The sequence below is a fragment of the Leopardus geoffroyi genome, chromosome C2 (assembly GCF_018350155.1).
Source record: "Leopardus geoffroyi isolate Oge1 chromosome C2, O.geoffroyi_Oge1_pat1.0, whole genome shotgun sequence".
In the NCBI taxonomy this organism is placed as follows: Eukaryota; Metazoa; Chordata; class Mammalia; order Carnivora; family Felidae; genus Leopardus; species Leopardus geoffroyi.
The window spans coordinates 38,811,958-38,839,804 of NC_059333.1; the positions used below are offsets into that span (position 1 = coordinate 38,811,958).

At 32.8% G+C, this 27,847-nt stretch overlaps 1 protein-coding gene across 3 annotated transcripts in view; it reads left to right on the forward strand.

Moving 5' to 3' along the window:
• CADM2 (cell adhesion molecule 2) overlaps positions 1–27,847 on the forward strand; it is a 1,073,367-nt gene that overhangs the window by 942,476 nt on the left and 103,044 nt on the right. For all 3 annotated transcript variants that reach the window (XM_045501674.1, XM_045501677.1, XM_045501676.1), the window contains 2 exons: positions 1,324–1,414; positions 26,704–26,882. In XM_045501674.1, coding sequence (XP_045357630.1) covers positions 1,324–1,414; positions 26,704–26,882 — 270 coding nt within the window. The remainder of the gene's footprint in view (positions 1–1,323; positions 1,415–26,703; positions 26,883–27,847) is intronic.

The following is a 27,847-nucleotide window of genomic DNA, read 5'->3' on the forward strand; positions in this document are numbered from 1 at the left end:
TCTTCAAATTGTTTTTTTTTTCTGGATTATTTCACATCGAAATTATCTACCCTAATATATATGCAATGCTTATGTGCAACCAGGATATTATTGTTGATTATCATGAGTATATTATCTTGTTGAAAGGACTGAAAAAGAATGTATTTAAAACATATAAATAATTTATAAGTATGATATAAGGTCTTCCACAGGATCATAGTTTACCATTTGATATATGACAAGGCTGAGTAATATTTTCCTGAAGGAAGAGAACAAACCTAAAAATTACAGTTGATAGATACTTATTTAATCAGTTTCAAAGTCAGAGAGCGAATATAACCCCAGGGTGGTTCAGTTCTTCCATCACAGGTAAGGGAAGAGAATATAATTGTGACTATCTGGAGCATTCAGAGCCTACTTTGTTTTTTGATGAGGATGCAGAGATAAGACCAGGAGGCAATCCCATGTTGATTGGGATTCCATGCTGTGTTGGCCACACAATGCTAGGACTAGCAATAAGCAAAACAGATGTAAGAATAAGCAGATATAATAAGCAATGAGTATGTTTACATCATCTCTGATTTTAAGCTTATTTTCCAGTTCTGCTATGAAATATGTGTCTCTGTGTTGATGAAATAATATCACGTGGCGTGAAAATTATGTCTTAAAGTATTTTTGAATCTTCTTTCACCAAGGATGATTTTATTGTTAAATGGAAATAAAATATTTTATAATAATTATGCTGTAGCATATGTAACAAAATGTTAACTTCTAGTAATATTCAAAATAACGATTTTAAATTATTTGCTAACTGTACTTTAGAGCAAGCAACATGTGCCAAATGCTGCATTACTGTATTTCAAAAAGATTCTGCATAATGCTTATGAGACAGTATGCTTATAATCCTGAGTTCTTTGTGGGTTCTTTATTGTGATTCCTGGTATTCCTGCCACAGAAAAGTGCTGTTATTCAAATGTACATAAATGCATTCGGTCCATAATAATAGTATTCATAGCCATCTATAAATAGTCAAAGAAACAATTGTATGGAATGCTTGATATTCATCTGAACCACTTTTTGCAATTTCACTTTTATATTCAGATTTCAGAAATAACACAACAGCGGTGCTCATAAGATATTCAGATATCTTTGTTAGCTTTTCACAGACTGGATGGTAGCTTCTTAAAATTGTATACTCTGTTTTGCTAACTCTGAGAAATTCCTTGTAAATATACACAATAGTAAGATAAAGCCTGAACCTACACCATGATGCGCAACTATTAAATGTATAGTTTTATGTGTATTTAGTGTCATTTCTTAATATTCCTTTTCATTTTTTTCTAGATACACCATCAGTTAAGATTATACCATCCACTCCTTTTCCACAAGAAGGACAGCCATTAATTTTGACTTGTGAATCCAAAGGAAAACCACTGTAAGTGATTTAATGAGCAATAAAGTTTTTCACTTTTTCTCCTATACTGCTTTGATTTCAGGCTTTAACGGCAGAAATCCACTGTTTTTGTCTTTTCTTGGTGGGCAAAGTCATCTCTAGAACAGAAATCCCCTGAACCATGTCTTCATTAAGTATCTGTGGAAGATTGGTCTTTTACTTTGTCATCTAGTGAAGTTTCTGGGAAGGTTTCCAGCTGTGATTTTTTTTTTCTTTTTATTTCTAGTAAGATATTTCAACCTGAAAGGAAAGTGGGCTTAATCAGTCACTGTTTATAACATGAGATTGATAGAAGTTACACATTGCTGAACTTCTCCCATGAAAATCTTTGAAAATATTGAAACATCCTCAAAATATCCCCAAGTTTTAAAATTAGAAGGGAAATCATTTTTGTAATAAGGGAAATAACATCTACATTTCTAATATAGCCCCCATGAGACATAATTTGTGAATGTGATATGCTTCAACATTTCCAATTGTAAGGTGATTTCATTATTAGAATACATAAGTTCTAATATCACTTCAACTTTAAATTTTTACTTTTTGGCATTCATGTTTATAAACACTAAACATGTTTATAAACACAGAAAATCTATTTTTATAAAAAATTTAAGTGTGAATTATCCAAATATGTATTACTCAAAGACTATTTGACAGCCATTTGACCATTCTAATATAGTGGCAGTCTAGATTGAGCTGAAAGTCATTTATTTGATTATTTTAAAAGCTTCCAATTAATTTGTATTTCTGTTTAAATTTTAATAGGAGAAATTTAATTGTTTTCAGTATATAATGATGGGGGGTTGCTTCTGTGCAAATCAAGTTAAATTCTTAAAAAAATTTTGCCTGATAATATTTAAGTGTATACTTCTTATTATTCCATGAGAAATTTTTCTAAAAGAATTTTAAGACAGAGCCTGAAATATCAAATCCTCAATTATGTGGTATTATAATTTTTAACACACTAAGTGAATTCACACTTTTTTTTTATCAAAGTTTTGATATTTTAAAACTGTTCTCTCCTCCAGTATTTTTTTTTCTAATGATAAAAATAATACTGATTTAAAGAACATTCAGTAAATCCATTATTTTTCTTCTATCTTTTAAAAAACACTTAAGGCATTTTAGACCTTGAAAGGAAAAAACTTTCTCATAGTAGCTTACTACGTATACACTGTGCAATTCACTTATATAGTTCTCACCTTCTGATAAGCTTAAATTGCTTATAGAAAACATTTTTCTACCACACTATGCTGAGTGTAGCCGTGCATGTCGGTATTATAGCATTAACAAGAACTTCTGGCTACAAATTCAGTACTTTCAACTAGAGAAGGAAATGGAATAGACTCTAGTCAGCTTCAGACATGCTTAATTCCTAATTTCTTTAGTCCTGATTCTGTGTATCTAACAACAGAGTTTCTTTCCTAACTTTTCCTTCCATTTCCCCCCCCTGTTGCTTTCACTTATTGTTTCCCACAACAGTCTCTCTCTGTTTGCTTCTGCTTCTGTTGTTATTTTGTTTTGTTTTGTTTTGTTTTTGCTTTTCTTCCTCCTTATAATCTCAGAGGTCAGCATATACATGAGGACACGAAGGAACTCAGGGTGAGGGCATAGCAAAGGAGTTTTGCTTTTACCTTTTCTTCACTGATCTGCCCCAAAGTACATATGTGTACATTTGGAAAATGTGTACAACTTAGGCAATTAAATGAGATGACGATGAGAAATGATATATCCCTGTTCAAATAGTATCTAATTACCTGTCAATGATCTACTCTTTGGTTCCACATCTACTTCCACCAATAGAAAGAACATTTAATTTATGTGAATAATTCATTTGGGAGGTCTACATAATTGGGTCTTTAGGTAGTTGTTTTTCACCAGTTCAGATATGGTTGAATAATTTATGGTTGTGTCCTATTGTGGGTCTCTGTTCCAGTTACCTAGAAATAAGCGTGGGTGGGTATTACTCCTCTGCACTGCAGATGAACAAAAAGTATAATAGCCTTTCATTTATTTATTTTACTTGGTAATACAAAGCTTCCAGAAGTTTGGGAAATAGATATGCTACCTTTGTCAGAAAAATCCCGATCAATATCATAGCACTTTGGAAAAAGATAAAGGAAATAAGAAAGCACTCCTTACTTTACAGAAACAAAAACTAAATCTCAACAATGGTAACCAAATTTCCTTTATTCATCCAAGTTTAAAATGGATGACTCAGGATTTAAATTCAGTTCAATCAGTGCCCCAGACTTCCATTCATTCAGCTGTTTTCTATTTCAATTGCCAAGTTTAAATTGTCACTTATGCTAGCCAAAGTAACTTTTGAAGAACTAGGATGGTCCCTACAATAATGTTTAGCCCTGAAGATGAACCCCTAGATGCCTGAAGGTGAAAAACTGGCTAGTCTTAAGAAATATTTTCCTTTTGCCATCTTCTTTTAGCAGGCCCTTTTCTACATGCATGCCCTTTCTGGAAAGTTGACAAAAGCCTAACAAACTGACTGTTTCTAGCAGGAGGTTATAACCACACACAAATATCCGTGATTAGTATAATATCTTCTGGTCACTCCTTAAGAGTTAAAATGGTCTTTATATTTTATCTTCATCCTTATAGTTCCCAATGTTATATTCTGTATGCTATAGCCTACAAATTAATATGTATTAACTGATTCTCTTGTGCTGTACACTCATTTGCAATTTCCTTTTTATCATTTTCTTTCCTAGTAGATTGCCAGGCCATTGATATTAGAGAAATAGCCATCTTCTTTGAGTCCTTCTGGTCTTTAGACTGCTTCTTCTCTTCTGTTCTTCCGAATCATCTTAAAATCCACTCTTCTGCATTTTCGAAGTAACTATCATTTCTAGTAAATGAAGGCATTAACTTCTTTAAAGACAGAGTAATTCCTAGCCGCTCTTTAGTTTTATTCTATCCCCAACAGTGCCAGATGAGGCATATAGGACAAAAACCAAGGTAAGACTGAAAAGAAATCATTGGATTTTCCCAGAAGGAAATCTTACTGATCATAAAGAAAACAGTCTCACTAGAGCAAGTAGAACAGAAGGCAAATTGAAATAGATTAATCAGGAAATTAGTAGGCGGTGGGGAAGTAAAATAAATGGAAAGGCCACCCATTTCAGAAAATGAATCATGAAAAGTAGAACGGAATGAGAAAAGAAATTTTTGTCAAACAGGGTTTTAAAATAAAAACAATAGTAAGAGAGATTGTCCATATTTTGAGATAGAATTTTAAAAAATCCCAAAGAATGGGAGTGAAAATGACTTGTGTGATATCACATACACCCAGTGGGCAGGCTTGAATTTCCTGTCTTACTCTGGTACTCACTGTCCAAGTTCTGCTCTATTGTTTTGCAGGTCTTATACCTGATTCCCCATGTTGTTATTTTGAAACCACGAAAAAGCAACACCGCGGCTTTTCTTCCTATTGACTACACAAACACTTAATTTTCGCTATCTTTACCATTTATGCCTGATGCACCTTGAATAAGCAGGTGAAAAATAGAAATGGATAATGGATATATGATTCTTTTTCATCTTGTATCTTTAATCCATGATCAAATCTTTATTGTTTCTTAAAAAAAAAAAATATTTGACCGAGGGGCGCCTGGGTGGCTCAGTCGGTTAAGCATCTGATTCTTGATTTCAGCTGAGGTCATGATCTCATAATTCGTGAGTTCGAGCCCTGTGTTGGGCTCTGCACTGCCAGTGCAGAGCCTGCTTGGGATTCCCTCTCTCTCTGTCTCCCCTGCTCACTCACTGTCTCTCTCTCAAAATAAGTAAATAAACATTAAAAAAATATTTGATGTATAATTTCCTGAAGAATGAGTTATTCACAGTTATTAGGCATATGGATAGTGGACAAAATAACACTACTATCTTTTGTATAAATCATGAAATGATGGCATGGTTCAATTAGTACTGAAACTCATGTTCCTAACCTGCCCTCCTGTATGCTAATGTTGTTTTCCTTGTTCTAAATGTGAGGGCCCCAGTGACTGTTTATGAACAATCATGCCTTATTTGCCTGTTTTGGATGGAAGCCTTTTGCTGTTTTCCTGTGGAACAGCTGCATAACTTGGGCCAGGACCAAATTGTTCCAGTTGACATTACTATAGAGGCATTGTATTCTTTCCTTAAAAGAGAGATTACTGTACATGTCTGTCTATTGTTTTAATTTTAGTTTAAAGTGAGGACAGAGCTAATGCCAACCACTTTTCTTTCAAGTCCCCAGAGTTTTTGCAACCTTCTTTCTTTGGCTGAATTCCCAGACAGCTTTCAGGCAGCAGCATTCTCCATTTATAGAAGCAGAGAAAGAAAAAAGCTGTTACATTACATTAAAGTCATGACCTTAAAAGGTATGGGGTTGCCCTCCCCACAAGCTATAGCTAAAGAATCATCATTTATTCTAATCAAATGTTTAACACTATGTAAATTTGCTTCACAAAAGCAGTGGGACATTTTTAGTCAAATGTATATTTGGCATTTAATCTATAAAAGAAAATAATTATAGGTATGGATAAACTTTTCTGTGTATCCAGCATGATGTTTATGTTTTGCTTATTATTTTACCTTCTGATAACCACAATTTTTCTTATGTTTTGGCATAAATCTAATATACATAATAGCCTAGCACAAAACATCCCCTGTTAGGGACAATTATGTGTCCCTCTAAAATGGGACAAAATGATTTTTAAAATGATCAAGAATTTAAGAAGAAATCTGATAAGAACATATTGATGCATTTGATGCTTTTTCCTATTAGCATAATAGAGATGAAAATGAGATGTAAATTAAGGCAAAACATTTTTATTATATCAAGCCAGTTTTCTCAGCCTAAAATGACATTTTTACAAATCATAGTTTATTTGTTACTTGTCATACAATCTAATCACAGCCAGAAGAAATGACAAAGTAAACCAGGAGTTACTTTTACAAAGTAAAGCCAGTCATCATCAGAGTGAAATGTTGTAGGCCAAAACTGGACAAAAACGTAAATTTTGAAAAAAGAATATTGATCTACAGTAATAGCAATGTCATACCATTTGACCTAATGCAAAATAGATGTTAATTACACGATAGTTATTTCTCTACTGCCATCTATGTTATAGAAAGCTATCTCATTAATCATCCAGGTCTGTATTTCTGTTCAGATATGATGCCTAAGTGGTCATGCTCTGGGGCATTAAAAGCTGTGGGGTACATTAGAAAGAGAAACACAAAACTAGGTTTGAATTACAAATCTGTGGATATCTGTGGCCTGAGTGGATTTGAAAAAGTCATTTAGCGACATGAAGTATTTTATTTTTAATTAATAAACTTTACTTTTCAGAGCAGTTGTAGGTTCACAGTGAAATTGAGTACAAAGTACAGAGTCCCCATATACCCCCATCCCCACACATGTTCAACATCCCCTACTATCAACATCCCACAAACCATGAACCTACATGAACCCATCATTTTTAAAACAAAACCCATAGTTTACATCAGGGTTCACTCTTATTCTCTAAAAATTAATAGAATTTAATCTAGTGAACAAATTGTTTTAAAGATTACTAACGATGTATAGGAAATTTCTGCTTCTAAGTACATTTATAATAAATAATAATCATGAAGATGATAAATTATGATTTTTTTCAAAGAATTACAGATTCTATATCTTACCAAATTTTAAACTTAGGAGTCTTAATTATATATTTAATGCATATGCTAATATTGGACTGCTATGGCAATCCTAGAAACTGAGTTATCATCTCAAATTTCTTCCATGGCTCCGAAATTCAAGGTTCCAAGCAGAATGAACATGCTGTAGGACAATGGTCTGTGACTTTCAATAGCCTGTTTGAACAGCAAAGGTATCTATACCAGAGTCATGGCTGATTGAACTGATTGAGCAACATGGCTATGTTAGCTGAGGTTAAATGGTAATAATGAAGTGATAGAAGAGAGGCAGAGGCATGAACCCCTGTCAGGGGCAAAATATAATATAGCTTGAAATGTGAAACTGGAAAATACTGAGCCACAGGTGCAGTACCTTCATAGTGCTAAAGGTAGAAAAAGTTTTAGAGTAATTCGAATGGACTGGAAGGGATAGAGAATGAGTTCTGGTCCCACACATGTGAAAAAGGCTACACTCCAGAGCACTTCTGCTGGGATGAAAGAGAAGTTATAACCAGTTAGCAAGTTTTGACCAAAAGCCAAAACAGGAGATCTGAAAATCTTACACAACTGAAACTGAGTGAAAGGCATGACTCATGAGTGTTTGAGAATCCAGGGTCTGTGATGTATAAAACCTTATTTTGATATGGCTTCCCAAATTGTTTTGTTTATTGTGTTATTTAAACCATGCAACAACTATCTTGTTGTAAAACACTTACAAATTCATAATCATTTCTAGTTTGTAGAAATAAGGAAATAAGGAAAATAAGTCTTGTGGGGTTATATGACCTTTTCACACAGCTGATAAATGGTAGAACTGAGATTACAAACATGCTTTAAAAATTTTTGACAACTGGAACACCTGTGTGACTCAGTTATTTGAACGTCGGACTTCAGCTCAGGTCATGATCTCAGCGTTCGTGAGTTCGAACACTACACTGCACTCTCTGCTGTCAGCATGGAGCCCTGCTTGCACTCTCTCTCTCAAAAATAAATAAACATTAAAAAAATTAACAACACTAATGGTTATGTTTTCTTGTTTACCCAGTGTTTTCAGTTCTCCTATTTTATTGATTTTTCACAATAACCTGGTCAAGTTGGCAAGAATGAGAGCTCTCACCAACTACTGGGAAAGCCTATATTTCAATCAAATATGTAAAACAAAATGTAATTTATAACACAATTAGCACTTATGTAAGCTCAAACCTATTGGCATATCTAAATATTTCTAAAGAGCTTCTAAATATATCTAAATAACTTCTGACTAGATTTTATGATTCAGTATATTTGTTTTCTTATGACATATTTGACTTTAAAAGCAGATTATATTCTTAATTTTATATATCTTTAAGAAGATTAGGACTGCAGGTTACAACCACAAGGAGATACCAATGCAAATGCAGTGTGAAGTCCTAAAGGTTGAATAGAATGAGCTGGAAGTTAAAAGAAAACACTCTTACAAGTCTGTTTTCTTAAGTGCTTTGCTTACAATATCACCAAAATCATTGGTGGAATAAATATCATGAGGGCCTCCTTACCATTTAGATACTCTCACAATGTCAGTTGTTGGCATAATAAAGGTTGCGGGACATTTAGATTTTGTTTTGTTTTGTTTTGTGTTTTTGTTTTTGGGTTTTTTTGTTTGTTTGTTTGTTTTGTTTTGTTTTGCTTGTGTTTGTGTTCCAATATCTAGATTCAACTTTGACTTAATTAATTAAAGGCCATATAGCCAGTTTCTTCTACCATGTTTCCAAAGGTATAAAAATTGGGAAATTAGCTCTAAGTTTTCATAATTAAAAAGCCTATATATTCATGTGCTGTCCTTCTCATATGAATTTCTTTTTTGAGGCCCATATGGTCTTTTTCTTCCATCTCATGGCTTCAAAATTTAATCACACATTGACTCTCTGGAAACACACAAGTGGTTATCTTGGAAATGAGACCGAATATATTTGGTTTTGTTTTCGAAACAAGAAGCTGACTCTCAGTACTCTCCACTGCTGTTATTTAGGCTGGGCATCTGTAGTGTGTTGGACACTCAATCATTTTCAATTAAATGTTCCTATGTCTTGCAAAAGTCCCATAAGAGCATGCAGAACCACGATTATAGATCCATAGAGGAAATGTACTTCTTGAACATTTCTAGGTAAGCAGTTTTCTTGCAACAAAAAGCCAATTATTTTGAGGGATTATGTAAATGTTCATTGGGAAACTAACACAAAAATGTCTCGGTATGTTTACGACACCATTGTGGAAAGATGCTGTCATATACGTTGATGAGATTTTCAAGATGTGGACTTTTAGGCTCATGGGTTTAAAAATCTGTAGGTTTTTATGTATTAATTATGAGATTACATCCTAGTATTTTACTCTTTATCTAAAGATATATAAACATTGCCTGTGTGTTTATACAAAAACAAGTTATCAAAATGGTAATTGTAGGAAAATTGCAGAAACAAAAATCACTCCTAATATTAGAAAAACCTAAAATTCTAATACTATACCTCATCCTTTTTTTATATCTCATCCTTAATTAAAGAAAACATTAACCTTTGCTTAGCAAGTGCTATTCATTAAGATTTGTTTTTTTATACTTAAATTTTTTAAAAAAATTTACTGATTGACTGATTTTTATTTAAATTCAAGTTAGTTAACATACAGTGTAGTCTTGGCTTCAGGAGTAGAACCCAGTGATTCATCTCTTACATACGACACCCAGTGCACATCCTGAAAAGTGCCCTTCTTAATGCCCATCACCCATTTAGCCCATCCCCCCAATACACCCCCTTCCAGCAACCCTCAGTTTATTCTGTGTATTTAAGAGTCTCTCATGGTTTGCCTCCCTCTCTGTTTTTACTTTTTTTTCCTTCTCTTCCCCTATGTTCATCTCCCGAGTTTCTCAAAGTCCACTTATGAGTGATATCATGTGATATCTGCCTTTTTCCAACTGATTTATTTCGCAAAGCATAATACCCTCTAGTTCCATCCACATTGTTGCAACTAGCAAGATTTCTTTCTTTTTCATCACCGAGTAGTATGCCATTGTGTGTAGGTATGCATAGATAGATAGATAGATGTCATAATGTTAGAGCTTAAAATACCTCTGGTGATCACAAGTTAACTTACGGAGAAATAGATTATTCTGTGCTTGTGTTAAATATTTTGACTATTATGTTTGCATAATATGTGAAGGAAACAAAATGTGGAAGCTAAAATTAATTCTTAAAAGTGAAATAGAAAAATCTTTTTTTTCAGCTAAGTATCCAAAGCATTCAAAATATTCCAATTTAAGAAACAAAAACCTTTAACAGCACTTCTCAGTTGTGGTGAATTCATTCTTCTTAGAACTCTTTCTTTACTGTTTGTGCCATTCACCTGATTCTATATATATTTACTTTAGAGAGGATGGGCCAAATCAGTAACTAGGGCATTTTTGAGACAACAAATCTGAGAACACAGTAAAATATCAGCCTTGTTCTTTTGAGGGAAATGTAGAATAATAAATACCTTTCTCCTTTGAAAAGATAAAGCCATTGTCTAAAGGACACTAAGAAGGAGTCTATATGTACTTTTTATAAAACAAATTCAAAACAAGAGGTGTTCTTAGTATATAATGAGGATAAAACCCTAAAAGTGCTAAAACCACATCAGTTAGATTCTAAATTAATGTTGAATATTCATAATCAAATAGAATTTCTATATGCTAATTATTTTGTGGGTTTTCGTAATGCATTGGTTTCATAAAATCTATCTTCCACAAAGAAAAGTGCTCGTTCACATATGCCATTTGTCTGGTAGAACTCTTTTCCTTTATTAATTAATTAATTAATTTATTTATTTATCTGTCTATCTATCTATCTAATTGAAGCATAGTTGATATATAACATTATGTTATTTTTAGGTGTACAGTAAAGTGATTGGACATTTATATACATTATGATATAAATGCTCACCACAAAGAGTGTAGTTACTATCTGTCACCACACAAAGTTATAATATTATTGACTATATTCCTATACTGTACTTTATATCCCATGACTGTTTTATTTTATAACTGGAAATTTGTATCTCTTAATCCCCTTCACCCATTTTGCCATCCCTCCACACCCTTCCCCTGACAAACACCAATTTGTTTTCTGTATTCAAGAGTCTTTCTGTTTCATTTGCTTTGGATTTTAGATTTCACATATAAGTGAAACCATACATTATTTGTCTTTTTTGTCTGACTTATTTCACTTAGCATAATGCCCTCTGAGTCTATCCAAGTTGTTGCAAATGGCAAGATGTCCAGCATTTTATGGTTGAATAATATTCCACTGTGTGTATATGTATGTCTTTTTCATCTATTCATCCACTGATAGATTCTTAGGTTGCTTTTGTGTCTTGGCTATGGTAAATAATGCTACAATTAATATAGGGTAACATATATCTTTTTGAATTAGTATTTTTGTTTTCTTCAGATAAATACCCAGAAGTAGAATTGCTGAATTATATAGCATTTCTATTTTTAATTTTCTGAGGAAACTCCATACTATTTTCCATATTGCCTGTACCTTTTTACATGCCCACCAACAGTGTACAAGTGTTCCTTTTTCACTACATTGTCACCAACACTCGTTATTTCTTGTCTTTTTGATGATAGCCATTTTAACAGGTGTAATATGATATCTCACGGTGGCTCCGATTTGGATTTCCATAACAATTAGTGATATCGAACACTTTTTCATGCCTATTGGCCATCTGGTCTTTGGAGAAATGTTTATTAAGTTCCACTGTTTTTAATCTGTTTTTTTCCGTGTTGAATCATATGAGTTCATTATATATTTTGGATATTAATCCATTATTGGATATAACACTTGCAAATAATTTCTCCCATTCAGTAGTTTGTCTTTTTGTTTTAATGGTTTCCTTTGCTGTACAGAAGCTTTTTAGTTTTATGTAGACCCAATAGTTTATTTTTGTGTTTCCCTTGCCTGAGGAGACAGATAAAATATATGTGTGTGTGTGTGTGTATGTATGTGCGTGTGTATGTATGTATGTATGTGTGTGTGTGTGTGTGTGCATGTTTTATGGTTTCAGGTCTTTCATTTAGGTACTTAATCTATTTTGAGTTTATTTTTGTATATGGTGGAAGAAAGTAATTCAGTTTTTTTTACATGCAGCTGTCCAGTTTTCCCAATAGTACTTATTAAAGAGACACTCTTTCCTTCATTATATATTCTTGCTCCCTTTGTTATAGATTAATTGACCATGAAAGTGTGGTATATTTCTGGACACCTTATTCTGTTCCATTTATCTATGTGTCTGTTTTTATGCCAGTACCATACTGTATCATTTACTATATTTTTGAAGTATAATGCAAAATCTGGTAATGTGATACCTCCAGTTTTGTTGTTCTTTGTCGAGATTGCTTTTGGATATTTGGGGTCTTTTGTGGTTGCATACAAATTTTAGGATTATTTGTTCTAGTTTCATGAAAAATGCTATTGGTATGTTGATTATGAGTGCATTGAATCTATAGATTGTTTGGGGGTAATATGGACATTTTACGGTATTAATTCTTTCAATCCATGAGCATGGAATATCTTTCCATTTATTTGTATCATCTTCAATTTCTTTTATCAGTATCTTAAAGTTTTCAGAGTATATGTCTCTTACCTCTTTGGTTAAACTTCTACTTAGTTTTTTTTCTTTGATACAATTGTAAATGGGATTGGTTTCTTAATTCATATTTCTGCTAGTTCCAGATTAGTGTGTATAAATGCTACAGATTTATATATATTAATTTTGTATCCTGCAACTTTACTGAATTCATTCATTAGTTCTAATAGTTTTTTTGCAGTCTTAAAGTTTTTTTTTTTTTAATTTTTTTTTTCAACGTTTTTATTATTTATTTTTGGGACAGAGAGAGACAGAGCATGAACGGGGGAGGGGCAGAGAGAGAGGGAGACACAGAATCGGAAACAGGCTCCAGGCTCTGAGCCATCAGCCCAGAGCCCGATGCGGGGCTCGAACTCACGGACTGCGAGATCGTGACCTGGCTGAAGTCGGACGCTTAACCGACTGCGCCACCCAGGCGCCCCAGTCTTAAAGTTTTTTATGTGTAGTATCATGCCATCTGCAACAGTAAAACTAAGAACATTCTTCTTCTGAAAGCCACATACTCAAACAATCTAAAGACATTTTCTTGCATTATACAGGTTTTTACAATGTGAGGTATATTGATTCAATTTTTCACATATAATCTCAATTAAACAGAAGCCCCTAACCTTCACAGTTTGAAAAAATATATAAATGGCAAACAATGCCCCAAATTGTAGAAAATATGAATATTTACAAAAGTCTCTAATTAGAATAGGAAGAATCTGCCAGTAATTAATAATGGCTTTACTGCTCAACTCTTGCAAATTCAGAGTACCAGAAATGTTTGGGATGTTTCAAGGAAAGAAGAAAGAAAAGAGAACCAAAATAAAAGTAGGAGAAGAGAACAGCAACCACTGTGACTTGTGACAAGCAGATGTCTCTGAAATGGTGTGCTATCACCATCTTCAACTTCATCACTAGCACTCAAGATCAAAGTATAGGGATGAACATTGTGAGGTGACTATATAAAAGCAAGATTAAAAATTTAATAGCTGTGCAGCTCTAGAACAAGGAGACAGGCCGTAGGAACTCTGACTGTGGGTCAGTGGTTTTCAAATTGCTGATTGTGTCATAAGAATGAGTCATAAGATCAGTTAACAAATTGTTTTTGAAAGCCAAACATAAAATAGAAAATAATAGAATTGCAAAGGTAAATACAGAGAAATAAAGAAGAAAAATAAAAATACAGAAAATGTCACATTGCATTAAAAAGAGCAAGCTTTTATTTCCTGTATGTGTTTGTGCATTATGTAAGGTTATAAAATATATTTTTCAGTGGATCACACCTCAGAAGGCTTGAAAATAATTGTATTAACACCAACTGACATGAAGCTGAAGTCTAAATCACTTCAGTTCCTCTAAAACAATCAGTATACAAAAATGTATGTTCAGACTGAAGAGATCATAGCTCAAAAAAAAAAAAAAAGAAAAAGCCACTAGAATGTGATGTTAAATAATGCAGATAAGTTTGATCTTTTGAGAAGGATTTCATTCAAATGATTAAAATATACTTTCAAAAATTTAAGTCTGAATTTCAGTTTTCTTCAGTATTGCTTTATATGGAACATTTAATTCCCCAGCTACCAGATAAATGATGTGGTTTTTACTTTTATCTTTCTAAGACCATTGGATTTAATATTAGAAAAGAAACAAGTCACGGAGCAGAAGCAGTTCTATAATAGTAACACACTGTTTAACATAAGTATTACATCTTATAAGGTTAATTAGCATTATTTTTACAGTAGTACAAGTAATGGATTGTAAAGAAACTCTTATATGGAAAATAGGATCCCATCATTGAAATGTAATGTACTCTGGAACTGAATGGGCTTTAGGCATCTGATTAAGATGCTTATAGATACATTGTATATGGCAACAAATTGTCCTTTTAATGTATGTTGATTCAGTGTTAGATTCTGAAAAACTTAGATTCTTAAATTCTTGATTTAAAAAAAAAAAGGTGAAAATGTTCCAAAATCTAGCTTAGCCAAAGGAAGATTTCAGAAGTGGCTAAGTTTCAAATAAGTTGAAAAATATTTTCTTAAGCGTGATCGTTTTTATATATATCATGGCGATTTTAAGCTTATTGTACATACACAGAGGAATTTATTATTGCTTAGATCAAGGGATGGATGTTTGCTCAAGATTTCTTGATCTTTTAACCAGGAATTAATATTTTGTATTTACCAAAGAAAAGAAATGTTAAGTATAGATAAGGCATGGGTAATTGTTTTGCTTTAGCGCAAAGCCCTTGAGAGATTATTTTGAGCATTTGTCACAATCTTGAATATTTTTCCTTCAGTGCTAAAATCTGTCACTCCTTCAGGATCATAACAATCTTATCTTTTCTAGAGATAATCTTTTATTTGTTGTGCCATAAATTGGCTGGAATTATACAGTTTGCAGTGTGACTGCATTGTTTCTCAAAAGCGTTAAAATAACCATCAGTGAACACTATCTTTTCAGTAAAAAGTGGTCCAGGATTTCATAGACACTCTCAAAAGGGCCATTATTTTCAAGTCTTCTAAAGAGCACTTCCCTCTTGCATATAGGTTATTTTCTGTTTCAACTATAAGCTTTTAAATTTGGAGGCAAGAAGAGCCTTTAAAAAAATAAAAAACAGAATCAAGTAGCATATGCTCAGATTAATCAGGATATAAGTCCTTTTCTTATTTGCTACTGAGGTTTCTAACATAAATGATGAATTTAACTGATGTTATTGTCCTATCTAAATCTAATCTTTCATGTAATGAGACTTCTGCTTGACACTGTAGTCGTGTAATAGTTTATTTCAGGAATTTACATGAGTGAGTAGATAGATTCAGAATCAGAGTGTCAACCTGCAATTTAATGGAAGAAGTAGGCTTGAATTTTCCACTTCAAACTGACTTCATTTATTACTGCATTAAACACCTTTGACCCCGTCAGACAGAAGTACTTTTGGTGATATTTGAGTTAGGGGTTTCATTGTTGAACTTTTTAAACAGGAATCACTGAGATGTTCAAACTGCAAATAGAAAGAAGAAAAAAAAAACAACAATACAGTTCATTGCTTTTCTTAAAAAGAATTGTGCAGGTTAGGGAAATATCATATCTATGCTGAGCAACGACTAACCTATAAAAATTATGATGATAAAGCATCTGATTGAAGAGCATGTCCACAAACTACTAAACACAAAAGAGCATGGAGACCAGTGAGGAAAAAAAAGGCTAAGAAACTATTTAACAATTTTTCCCTCTCATACAAAATACACAAAGGCATACGTATTAAATAAGTCAGTACAAATAACTGCAATAGCCTAGAAATACAATGGAAAATTATATATTTAAAAAAGAAATTGTTTAAAATTTCTTTCATCTTTTTAATTTCTTCAAGCCTCTCCTTTTTTTTCTTCACTTACTGTACTATTTCAGCCCTAACTATTTGAAATATGAGGGCAGAGCCAACTTAAATTATGATATTAGCTGTATCAAAATATAAATTTTGTAAAAATACATATTTTAAATATTATATTAAAAAGTTTTAGAAGGCAAAAAATGTATAGATCTAATCACATATTCTAAATAATATTCATAATGATACATGAGCCATATTTTCACAGATCAGAAAAGCAACCAAACTTTGTAAATGCATCAAATACTCAAAGATACAGAGATAATATTTACTTTGACTTTAAATTTGGTTCTTTTAATAATATAAAATTGTTTTTCTCATTGCTTCTCATGCTTATTCTTTCATGATGACTTCAAGAATGGTATTTAAAAAAATAAACCATTTACCCTGTCCTCATTTTTTCTTCACCTTGTTTTGATGTTCTGATAAAGACAAAGAGAAACAGAAACATTTGTTTCATCACGCCTGGGAATTAACCAAATAAGCAAAATGGATGGGAAAAAAGAAAACAGAAATCTTGATAGCATCGAAGACTGGTTAAAGAGAGAAGTAGGTGGTAGAGAGGAATTGAGGGTTAAAGGTAAATAGTGGATTCATTAGCTAGGATTGGAAGATTTGATGTGATGCTCAGTGAGCTTAGAAGATGGGAGGTTATGATTTAAATACTTGAGATTTTTCAGCCTCATAGTAGTGAAGTAATAAAGATGACTAAGTTTAGTGTGTGACCATGACTGAGGTTAGGCTAATAAAATCATGATCAAATATGAGGGGATGAGGAAACTGAGGGATCAAGGTATTGATGGGTTATAAACGTAGGCGTTTAAGTCAGTGAATTTTTGAGGAAATTCTGTCTTGTTTATATGACATTGTTCTCTTTTGACTTCTCTCAGACCTCTTGGACTTCATTCTCTTTCTTTCTTCATCCTGTAAGTGAAAATATTCCACAATATTCAGTAATCTATCCTTTGGTTTTCCTGCTTGAGCTTGGCTCCAATCTCTCTCTCAAATAAATCCAGTTCTGCCCTCAGCCCTGATTTCTAATTTCTCATTTCCTTATTGCTGAATAAAAATGTATTTCTTGATTTTCTTCTAGCACTTGAACTCAGCATATCCCAAAGTGAAATCATCAACTTTCCCTGTCTGCTATATCTCAATTTGTTTGTATCATGATTTATTTTTTGTTTGTCTGTTTGTTTATTTGGCTGGTTGTTTGGCAGCATGTTGGTTTTACACTGTTATTTTTTTCTTATTTAGGACTGAGATTTCTCCTGTTACATAGACTGGGCACCATAAAGAGAGTAGCTCCTCTCTCTTCATTAACACCGTACATTTTCTCATTCCAGAAAGTTGTGTTTACTTTCCCAAGAGCTATTCTATTATCTTCTGCTTTCCTTTACCACTCCAACTTCATGTAGGACATGGTTTTCACTCTTAAGGACTCAGTATATGGTCTCTTTATTGAACTTCGTTTTTCAGATATTTCACATTGCTATACTTAAAGGAAACTCTGATCAGGAATACTCACTTCTTAAAAGCCTTAGCATAGTACTTTTATTTTTCATAAAACACAGATATTTTAGCCTTGCATCCAAAGCCAGACTTGAGTTATGAGCTAAAAAATATACAGTTTTTTTTTTGGTTCCCTCCTCCAACACGTCTATACCCCAAATCTTTCTATTTCTTTGCTTTCCTACATTGTTCTTTTTATGACCAGAATGTTCCCTACCACATTTCATTCTCTTTCCCATATTAATGACAGCAACAGTCTTTTGGTCTAACACTAAAATAACACTTTTATTTTTTCATTTTCAGCTTTTGTCTTATAAACTTTGTCTTGGACTAAATTCCTTATAAGCATATTTGGTCCTGTTTTTTCATATCAATTTAATCTTGGCTTTTGATTTTATTACTCCCAATTCAGTTATCCTATTAAGTTACTTTAATTTTGCATCTTTATAATCTGCTATCTTAGCAAATGACAATATTCCTTATTATTAACCCTATTCTCTTCTCTTAGCACTTGTCATATTTAAATCCATATTTTTAACAATATGGCCTCTGGAGGGCAAGGATCTTATCTTGGGTTCTGACTTCTCTTGAACTGGCATCATTCATTTCTATTATCCAAAATCCTACCACAATTAAAGACACTAATCAAGGGGCACCTGGGTGGCTCAGTTGGTTAAGTGTCTAACTTCAGCTCAGGTCATGATCTCACGGTTTGTGGGTTTGAGCCCCACATCGGGCTGTGTGCTGACAGCTTGCCCAGAGCCTGGATCCTGCTTTAGATTCTGTGTCTCCTTCTCTCTGTGCCCCTTCCCTGCTGGCGCTCTGTCTCTTTCTGTCTCTCAAAAATAAATAAATGTGAGAAAAGTTTTTTTTTTTAAAAAAGACACTAATCAAGAGTTTTATCTTTTGTAAAGCCTGTTGTAATGTCCCTAATATAGGTATGATGAATCTTTATGTTTTATAACTCATTTATATCACTTACCATGCCCTGTAAGTTTTATAGTTGATGATGATTGATGGATGACATATATCTGATATAAACTACTAAAATGTAATATCACAGAGAGATGTTTATTTTTCTCATATTCCTCATAATTTCTGGTTCAAAAACTTAAACATATTTGTTTGTTGATAGTTGTTAGATATTAATTGTATAAACTTATGAAGTACCTAGTCAAGAATATATAGGCATACTTAAACAACAACAAAAATCTTCATTGATCTCTTATCTAAGATTATAAGAGTAGAACATTTTCTGGTAATTAAACTCATCAAGACTCATTGAAGACTACTTTAAATGTTTCTGAAGTTTTGTTTTCCTTTGAACAAAACTGTGTCTATAAAGACAGACACATAAATATTTCATTGATTACGTTTTGAAATGAACCTCAGCCGCGATAAGTAGAATATTCAAAGTTAACTTGGATAATATAAAAACTCCTTGGTATTTTAAGAATTGCTTCCATAAAAAGTATGAAATCCATATTAGGAATGAAAAGAAAGCAAATTTCACCACAAATAAGTTTCCCAACAATCAAATCTGATGAAAAATTGTAGCTTGATGAATTCTCCAAGGTCCTAGATCAACATTTTACAAAAATTAAGAATATGACTTTATATATATGTAGAGTGTTATTTACAAATCATTTGCAGAAATCTCTCATTTGACCCTCTATAACAAAATAATCTTTTGTATATCTTTAAACCTGAAGCAGTTAATGTAATAAATCGCTCAAAAAGTAATCCCTTTCATTTTTTTCCTGTGTGGCAGCTACATCTTTTGCTTCCAATAGAGACCCATTACAAAATTATATTTTGAATTGGTCTCACAGCTCTAAGAAAAGCTACTCCTTGAACTTGCTTTGTATTTATATATTAAATGTTAGGAAAAGGAGTAAACAATACCAGCTACTAATTTTTTTCTTCTTCTCTTTTTTTCTTCTACTTCACTTGGTTGGCAATGTTTGGGCTGTGGTTTGTGGATGCAACCTCCATGAACTCAATGAAGATGTGCCCGGGCTAGATTCCCTGAGAATCCTTCTTCCCAGAGGCCCATAATATTAGGTTTCTCAACTTGACCCAAATTTTAAAGTCACTTGTAAAGTTGAATTTAAATTCTCTCCCTCCATTTTTCTTTCTCTCCCTCCATTTTTCTATAAATCTGACAGCAAAAACATAGTTTTATATGTAGACACTTCAGTATAATTTCTTGATTTAAACGTTTGTGCTTAAAGCAGGAAAAGGGATCAAGACATTTATGTAACTTCTAGCATCTTCTTTAACTTTAGAGTAAAAATATCACAGGAGGGGCGCCTGGGTGGTTCAGTTGGTTAAGCATCCGACTTCGGCTCAGGTCATGATCTCGCGGTCGGTGAGTTCGAGCCCCGCGTCGGGGTCTGTGCTGACGGCTCAGAGCCTGGAGCCTGTTTCAGATTCTGTGTCTCCGTCTCTCTCTGACCCTCCCCCATTCATGCTCTGTCTCTCTCTGTCTCAAAAATAAATAAACGTTAAAAAAATTTTTAAAAAAATCACAGGAAATAGAGGAGTAGTGGCCTTAAAAAAAATCTTCCTAGTATTAAATCTTCAATCACATTGTCTACCACCAGGGAATTTTAAACTGAAATAAAGGCAATAGTCATCTTCATGTGCCATACAACTATAAGTACATAAGTATATGAGGCACCAAGTTATTAACTATGATTCCTTGATTTGTCTTATATGAAAGAAATGTAAGATACATGTATTTGTAAGTTTCTTTCTTTCCTTTTGAACTTGGAGCCAGAACAAGATGTTTACTTGGATAGTATTACAGTGTCTTATTTTTTTTTTCTTTCACTTAGGAAAAGTAAGTTTCATTTTCATAAGACTTATTTTAGTGTTAGATCCCAACATGTACTGTGCTTATGAAGGAAAAGAGTCTGCAGAGCTCAAAGGGGATAAAACCATTTGGGGAAAGGAAGATACTGGAGGGTATATCCATTTCCCAGTTTGGAAGACCTTTTACTGTTGTCTACTTCTATCAGGATACCTGGAGAATTATTTTTTAGAGATCTGCATTATGACACTTGCTTTTCGGTAACTGAATTGCTTATTCTTATTCTTCGCAAGCCTGAGCCTAAAAGAGGATGAGACCTAAGAAGGCAAAGCAAGATTCCATTGCCATCAATACCTGGGGAGTAATGATCCCATATGCAGTTGGAAGAATCAGAAGGACTATGCCTATGGTATAACTGTACAGAATAAGTGCTCCAAAAAACAAATTAAAAATTTCAGTGGAAATGAGTAATCAGTGGAACTTGTATCCAGTTCAAGATCTTAAATAGACTGCTAGCTTAGTCTTCTAACACTGATTTATAAATAAGGAGTTATTCAAGATGTCAGAGAATCTATTATTAGATATCTAGAAAACAAAACACTAAGTTAATTTTTTTTAATCTGTTAAGGTAAAACAACTCTACCAAGACTTTAGAAAGTAAGAGAATGAATGCACAAGCATGTTTAGTTTCTTCTTTCACTTTTGTTGTTGTGGTGGTGCTTGTTGTTATTGTTGTTTTTTTCTGTCATTGTATGAAGAAACTGCTGCAAAATGTCATTAGGTGTGTAAGGAAGGGAAAAAAAAACACATCTCTTTAGCCCTATAGATATGGTAGACAGGATCATAAATCAAATGTTATCTCCTACAGAAGATTTCCAAATTCTAATATCAGGGCTTTTTAAGGGGAAACTGAATTGACTATATTAATGTTCTCACTATGGAGTTATATAGTGTTATCTCATGCTTGATGCAGTGTCACTGTCCTGTTACTCCTGGTGTCTAGCTCCTACTCTTTTTCAACCTTATCACATAGAAACTATAGACTGGAACCACTTTTTAAATGATCTCCTTTGGTTGCCTGAACAGCAGGGAAGATTGTTATTCATTTGCAGCAAGAAACTCAATCATTTCTGGGTTCCAATTAGAGAAAGCCTAGGGGCCCTCTTTATTAAGATGAAACACAAATTGTATCAAGACTTGCTAAACCACTTAATATTTTTATGGTGATATTAAGAAGCTTGAACATTTTAAGTACTAATTGGAATATGTGTAGGGTATGTTTAATCGATGTATAAACTCTAACCTCCATTTCATTAAAATTGCGTCTTATGGTGCCTTTTCTTTTTGCCACCTTGAAGATTTACTATACAGAGTAGGATCAGGAATCCTGCAATGTTCAGTGTCAGCAGTGACTTACACTGCTAAAATCTTCTTTTAACCATTTATACAGGTGCTTTTTCATTATTTTCTAAAAAAGAAAATTATCTTTTTAGAAAATATTTTTTAATATAGACTGACAACTTAAGTGTTGATCTAGAGCTTTGACTTCATTTCTATGTACACAATGTAAAAATAAATATCTAAATTTAATTATATGATTACAGGGCCATATGCTTTAAGATGTAAATGAAATCTTGTAAGCAGAAGCAGAGAAAAATTATGACAGGTTGGATTTGAGGGGTATAATTTTGATTGTATGGAAATGTATAGATATATACATATAATTATGTCTGTGTATGTTTAAAAATTCTAACTTACACGTCAAAGAAGTATTGCCTCTTAATAAAATACTTCCATTGAGTAGCATTTTAAGGATGAATCTTTTCAAATTCTAATTATCCTTGATATAACTTATTTTAATGTTGGCCTTATGTAGCTTTGTAGAAAAGACATACCTTCTAATATTTCTATTATATGCAGTAAGTCATAGTTTTATTGTGCCAGTTTTGCCTCCTTAAAAGGTACAATATTACCCAGGGTATCAGTTTTTGTTTTTTTTTTTTTAAGTTTATTTACTTTGAAAGAGAGAGCTCCTTTGTGAGCAAGGGAGGGCAGAGAAAGGGAGAGAGAGAATCCCAAGCATGCTCCAGGTTGTCAATGCAGAGCCCAACTTGGGGCTCGATCCCATGAACTGTGAGATCATGACCTGAGTTGAAATCAAGAGTAGGTCCCTTAACTGACTGAGCCATTCACATGCCCCCAGGCTATCAATTTTAAAATAAGAATTAGTAAATTCAAAGATCTACTAGCAGATGTGGGATACATGGAGCAAGTTGAGAAATATTAGTGGTTTGGGTTTTATTAAACATACTATGAGAGTTGTCTATATATTTGGATGATATAAATCATTGTATTTTTTCAATATTTTTGGATAACTAGTTTTTGGTTTATTTGTTTTCCCTAAAATCCCTCTTCAGAAGTTTCACAGGCACAGCCCTGATCATCTTGTTTTCTCTTTGTTGTCTCCCCAAGTGCTTTTACTGCTTAAACTAAATGATTCTTTCATCACATTGCTGATCTACTTGTTTTGATACTATTTCCTGTATCTTTTATTACTTGGTTTGTAACTTTTATCACTTCTACAGCATTTTGTCAGAAAAATACAAAACCTTTGTCTTGGTAAAGGTGTTATAGTTTGTAGGCATCACTTATCAAGATAGATGTCTTAATTGTATTCATAATAACAAAACAGAGTAAATGTTTTCACCAAAATAAATAAATAATTAAAGGTTTCAAAATAATTTCTGATAATGTGATAAAATCATGTTCAAATAGAATACTTGTCATATAAGTACCAGGAAAATACTCATCATGTTAGAAAGCAAGAGGTAGCGGACAAAGCATTGACTACAGAGTCAGACCAGGGTTTGGATACATCTCTGATGCATATTCTTGCATGCATTAAATTAAAAAAATTGTATCCAAGTGTTGTTGGGAGAAGTATAGAACGTATTAATAACATATCTAGGATAGCTACCATTATCAATACATGGTGGTAGGTATTATTAACTGTTCCTATAATTAATAATTACATAAGTATGTAAAATATTTGAAGATAGAAGTCCATGTTTCATTTATACTTTCTTCCCTAAAAGCAGGTTTTGAGATGGTAATTCTTTGCAATAATTTAATTAAAAGAGAACTATCAGTTTCTATAAGTTCCTAAAATCTTTTGTTAGATTCTACATATAAGTATGATCATACTTTGTCTCACTATTTCACTTAGCCTAATGCCATCAAGGTCCATCCATGTTGTCTCAAGAAAGTAGGATTTCCTTTTTTTTAATGGCTGAATAATATTCCGTTATATTTGGAATATATTTTCTTTATCCATTCACCCATTGATGGACACATAGGTTATTTCCATGTCTTGGCTATTGTAAACAATGGTGCAATGAACATAGTGTGCAGATATCTTTTTGAGATAGTGATTTTGTTTCCATTGGATATTTACTCAAAAGTGGAATTTCTGGATCAACTGGTAGTTCTATTTTTAATATTTTGAGGAACTTCAATGCTGTTTTCCGTACTGGCTGCACCAATTTATATTCCCACCAACAGTGTGCAAGGGTTCTTTTTTCTCTACATCTTCTCTAACCTTTCTTATTTCTAGACTTTTTGATAATAGGTATTCTAACAAGTATGAGGTGATATTGCATTATGGTTTTGATTTGCGTTTATCCAATGATTAATGATGTGGAACATAGTTTTACGTAATTATTGGCCATTTGTATGTCTTCTTGAAAGAATGTTTATTCAATTGTACTGCCAATTTTTTTAATTAGGCCATTTTTTTGCTACTGAGTTGTATAAATTCCTTATGTATTTTGGATACTTACTCCTTTAGCAGATATAAGATTTGCAAATATTTTCTCCCATTCTTTAGATTGCCTTTCCATTTCATTAATGGTTTCCATTTTGTGCAGAAGGTTTTTCTTTATATATTTTTTTAAGTTTTTATTTAAATTCCAGTTAGCAAACATACAGTGTTATATTAGTTTCAGGTGTACAATATAGTGATTCAACACTTCCATGCAACACCTGGTGCTCCTTAATCCCCATAACCTAATTTACCCATCCCCCCAGTAACCATCAATTTGTGCTCTATAGTTAAAAGTCTGTCTCTTGATTTGCCTCCCTCTTTTTTCCCCTTTGTTCACTTTTCTTTCTTAAATTCCACCTATGAATTAAGTCATATGGTATTTGTCTTTCTCTGACTTACTTTACTTAACATAATATCTCTAGCTCCATCCATTTTGCAAATGGCAAGATTTCATCCTTTTCGATGGCTGAGTAATATTCCATTGTGTATATATATCACATCTCCTTTATCCATTCATCTGTTGGTGGACATTTGTGCTGTTTCCATAATTTGACTATTGCAGATAAAGCAGCAATAAACATCAGGGGTACACATGCAGAAGTTTTTAGTTTGACATAGTCCCATTTGTTTATTTTTGTTTTTGTTGCCTTTGCTCTTGTTGTCATCCAAAAGATAATTGTCATACCAATATCAAGAAAATTTTCCCTATTTTTTTCCCTAGAAGTTTTAGTTTCAGAACGTAAGTTCAAACTTTGATCCATTTTGAGTTGATTATTGTGTAAGGTGGACACTCAGGATCCAGTTTCATTCCTTTGCATGTGGCTGTCCAGTTTTCCCAGCACCCTTTATTGAAGAGACTGCCATTTCTTCATTGCATATTCTTGCTGCCTTTTTCAAAAAGTCATTGGCCATATATGTGTGAGTTTATTTCTGGACACCCTAATTTGTTCCATTGACCTATATATCTGCATTTATGCCAATATCATACTGTTTTAATTACTGTAGCTTTTTAATATGGTTTGAAATCAGAAAGTGTGATGCCTCCAACATTTTTCTTCTTTAAGATTGCTTGCCTATTCAGGGCTTTTTGTGGTTCCATAGACATTTAGGATTGTTTTATTTCTGTTAAAAATGCCATTGGAATTTTGATAGGGACTGCTTTGAATCTGAAGATCACTTCAGTAGTGTGGAAAATTAAAATTAATTGTTCTAATCAATGAACATGGGTTATCTTTCCATATGTATGTGTTCTCTCTAATTTCTTTTATCGATGTCTTATAGCTTTTAGTGTACAGATTTTTTACTTCCTTAAATTTTTCCTAAATATTTTATTCTTTTTGATGCAATTATAAATAGGACAGTTTTCTTAACTTCTTTCTGATAGTTCATTGTTAATATATAGAAATATAATTGATTTTGTATATTAATTGTGTATACTGTAACTTTACTAAATTCATTTATTAGTTTTAACGGTTATCAGTGAAGTCTTTGAGGTTTTCTTAATATCATGTCATCAGCAAATAAAGGCAATTTTACTTCTTCCTTTCCTATTTCTATGCCTTTATTTTTTTTCCCCACTTAATTGTTCTGGCTAGGACTTCCAATTCAATGTCAAATAAAAGTGGCCAGAGACGGGGGGATAGGGTAGTGGGTAAAGGTGGTCAAAGGTACAGACTCCCAGTTATAAGATAAATAAGTTCTGGGAGTATGATGTACAGCATGTTGGCTATAATTAACAATATTTTATTTTCTATTTGAATGTTGCTCAAGAGTAGCTATTTAAAGTTCTCATCACAGGAAAAAATATAACTATGTGAGGTGATGGATGTTAAGTACGGCTATTGTAATTATTTTGCATTATATACATGTATCAAATCCTGTTGTACACTTTAATACAGTGTTAGATATCAATTGTATCTCAATAAAACTAGGAGAATAAAAGAGAGAACTTCCAGAAAAAGCCTTTAGGGGGATGAGAAAGGCAGGGAACGGAAGTAGGAGAAGCTTCAGGTGGTCTTAGGCAATTTGCGTCACAGTGGTAGCCCCAGGTGCAAAAGCATAATTGTACTTCTGGAAACGGCTTCTCCAGTAACCGCAGGATAGTCCTCCAGAAATTAGTAGGTATGAGCCATCGGCATCAGGATCAGGACCACAGGATGCTAAAATGACTCTACAAGTTAATTCCTTCATACGTGTCTGCTTAGCTAAGCAGAATAAAATTAAATTATATCTACCATATCTCCAGATATTCTCTGTGAGAGCATGGTGGTTGTTTGGTACCTTACAGAAGTTAGCATATGGATATGCACAGAATCATTGTTAAATATTTAAAAATTGCTTGATTTAGTTAATTTACGCAGTATGAAAACTTTCTCATTTTTCCTTTCTATATGCATATTTAAATCTAATAGGCCAGAACCTGTTTTGTGGACAAAGGATGGTGGAGAATTGCCAGATCCTGACCGAATGGTTGTGAGTGGTAGGGAACTAAACATTCTTTTCCTGAACAAAACGGATAATGGTACATATCGATGTGAAGCCACAAACACCATTGGCCAAAGCAGCGCAGAGTATGTTCTCATTGTACACGGTGAGTACTTTTTTGACATCGTTATATGAGAAAAAAATGAATGACCTGAAAGACTTTAAATTTATCACAATCTTTAGAATATTAAACAAAAATTTAAACGGGTTTTCTTTTTCTTTCAGGACTTTTCATAAAAGATTCACAATTAACGTGTTCCAAGTCAAAGTAATAAAATAAAATTACAACATACACTAAAAATAAAAATTAATTTTGTAAAAGGTTTTCTTTATTAGAAATATATATGTTTTGGTGGTGATGAGTAACTAATAGTGGTTTTCTTTAAATTTTACAAATAAATGCTTTTAGTTATAAATCACAATCATGAAAGCTATATTTACCTTAAGTTAATTTTGGTTGTATTATCATAAAAATATATACTTTGCTATCACAATAACTGGTTTCACAAAGAATGACAGCATGTTACTGAAATGTAGCAAAGACAGAGGTGTGCAGTACTGGTAATTACACTAATTTCTTATGAACAGTGATTTGAAAGACCCACATATATTTTTTCTTCACTGAACTAATCTCACAATTTGAGTAAATGTAACAAAATGCCAGAAACAAGTATCAATACCCAAGATTAAGAGAATCTCTGTTTTTCCAAACCTCCAAAAGCCACAATTATTGTCTATGAGATAGCTTTAACATATTGCTGGATAGAGATGAACTTTTATGAGGTTGATAACTAATGCTATAGACAAAATTAGTCAAGTTTCTTTATTGCAAGACTTCTCAGAGTTTATTAAATATGCCAGGGTATATTGTGAATTTCTAAGAGAAAGAAGCATTAGATAATGGAAGGATATAAGGTATATTTCCCCATGAAAACCTTTTGGAAGACTAGTTTTATGTCTTACACAATATTAAAGTATTCCAAATGAGTGTTGTATAAAGCATGATGTTGTAATAAATCCAGTATATCTTAAAAATCATGGAGAGAGGTTGTTTATTTAATATTTTCCCAT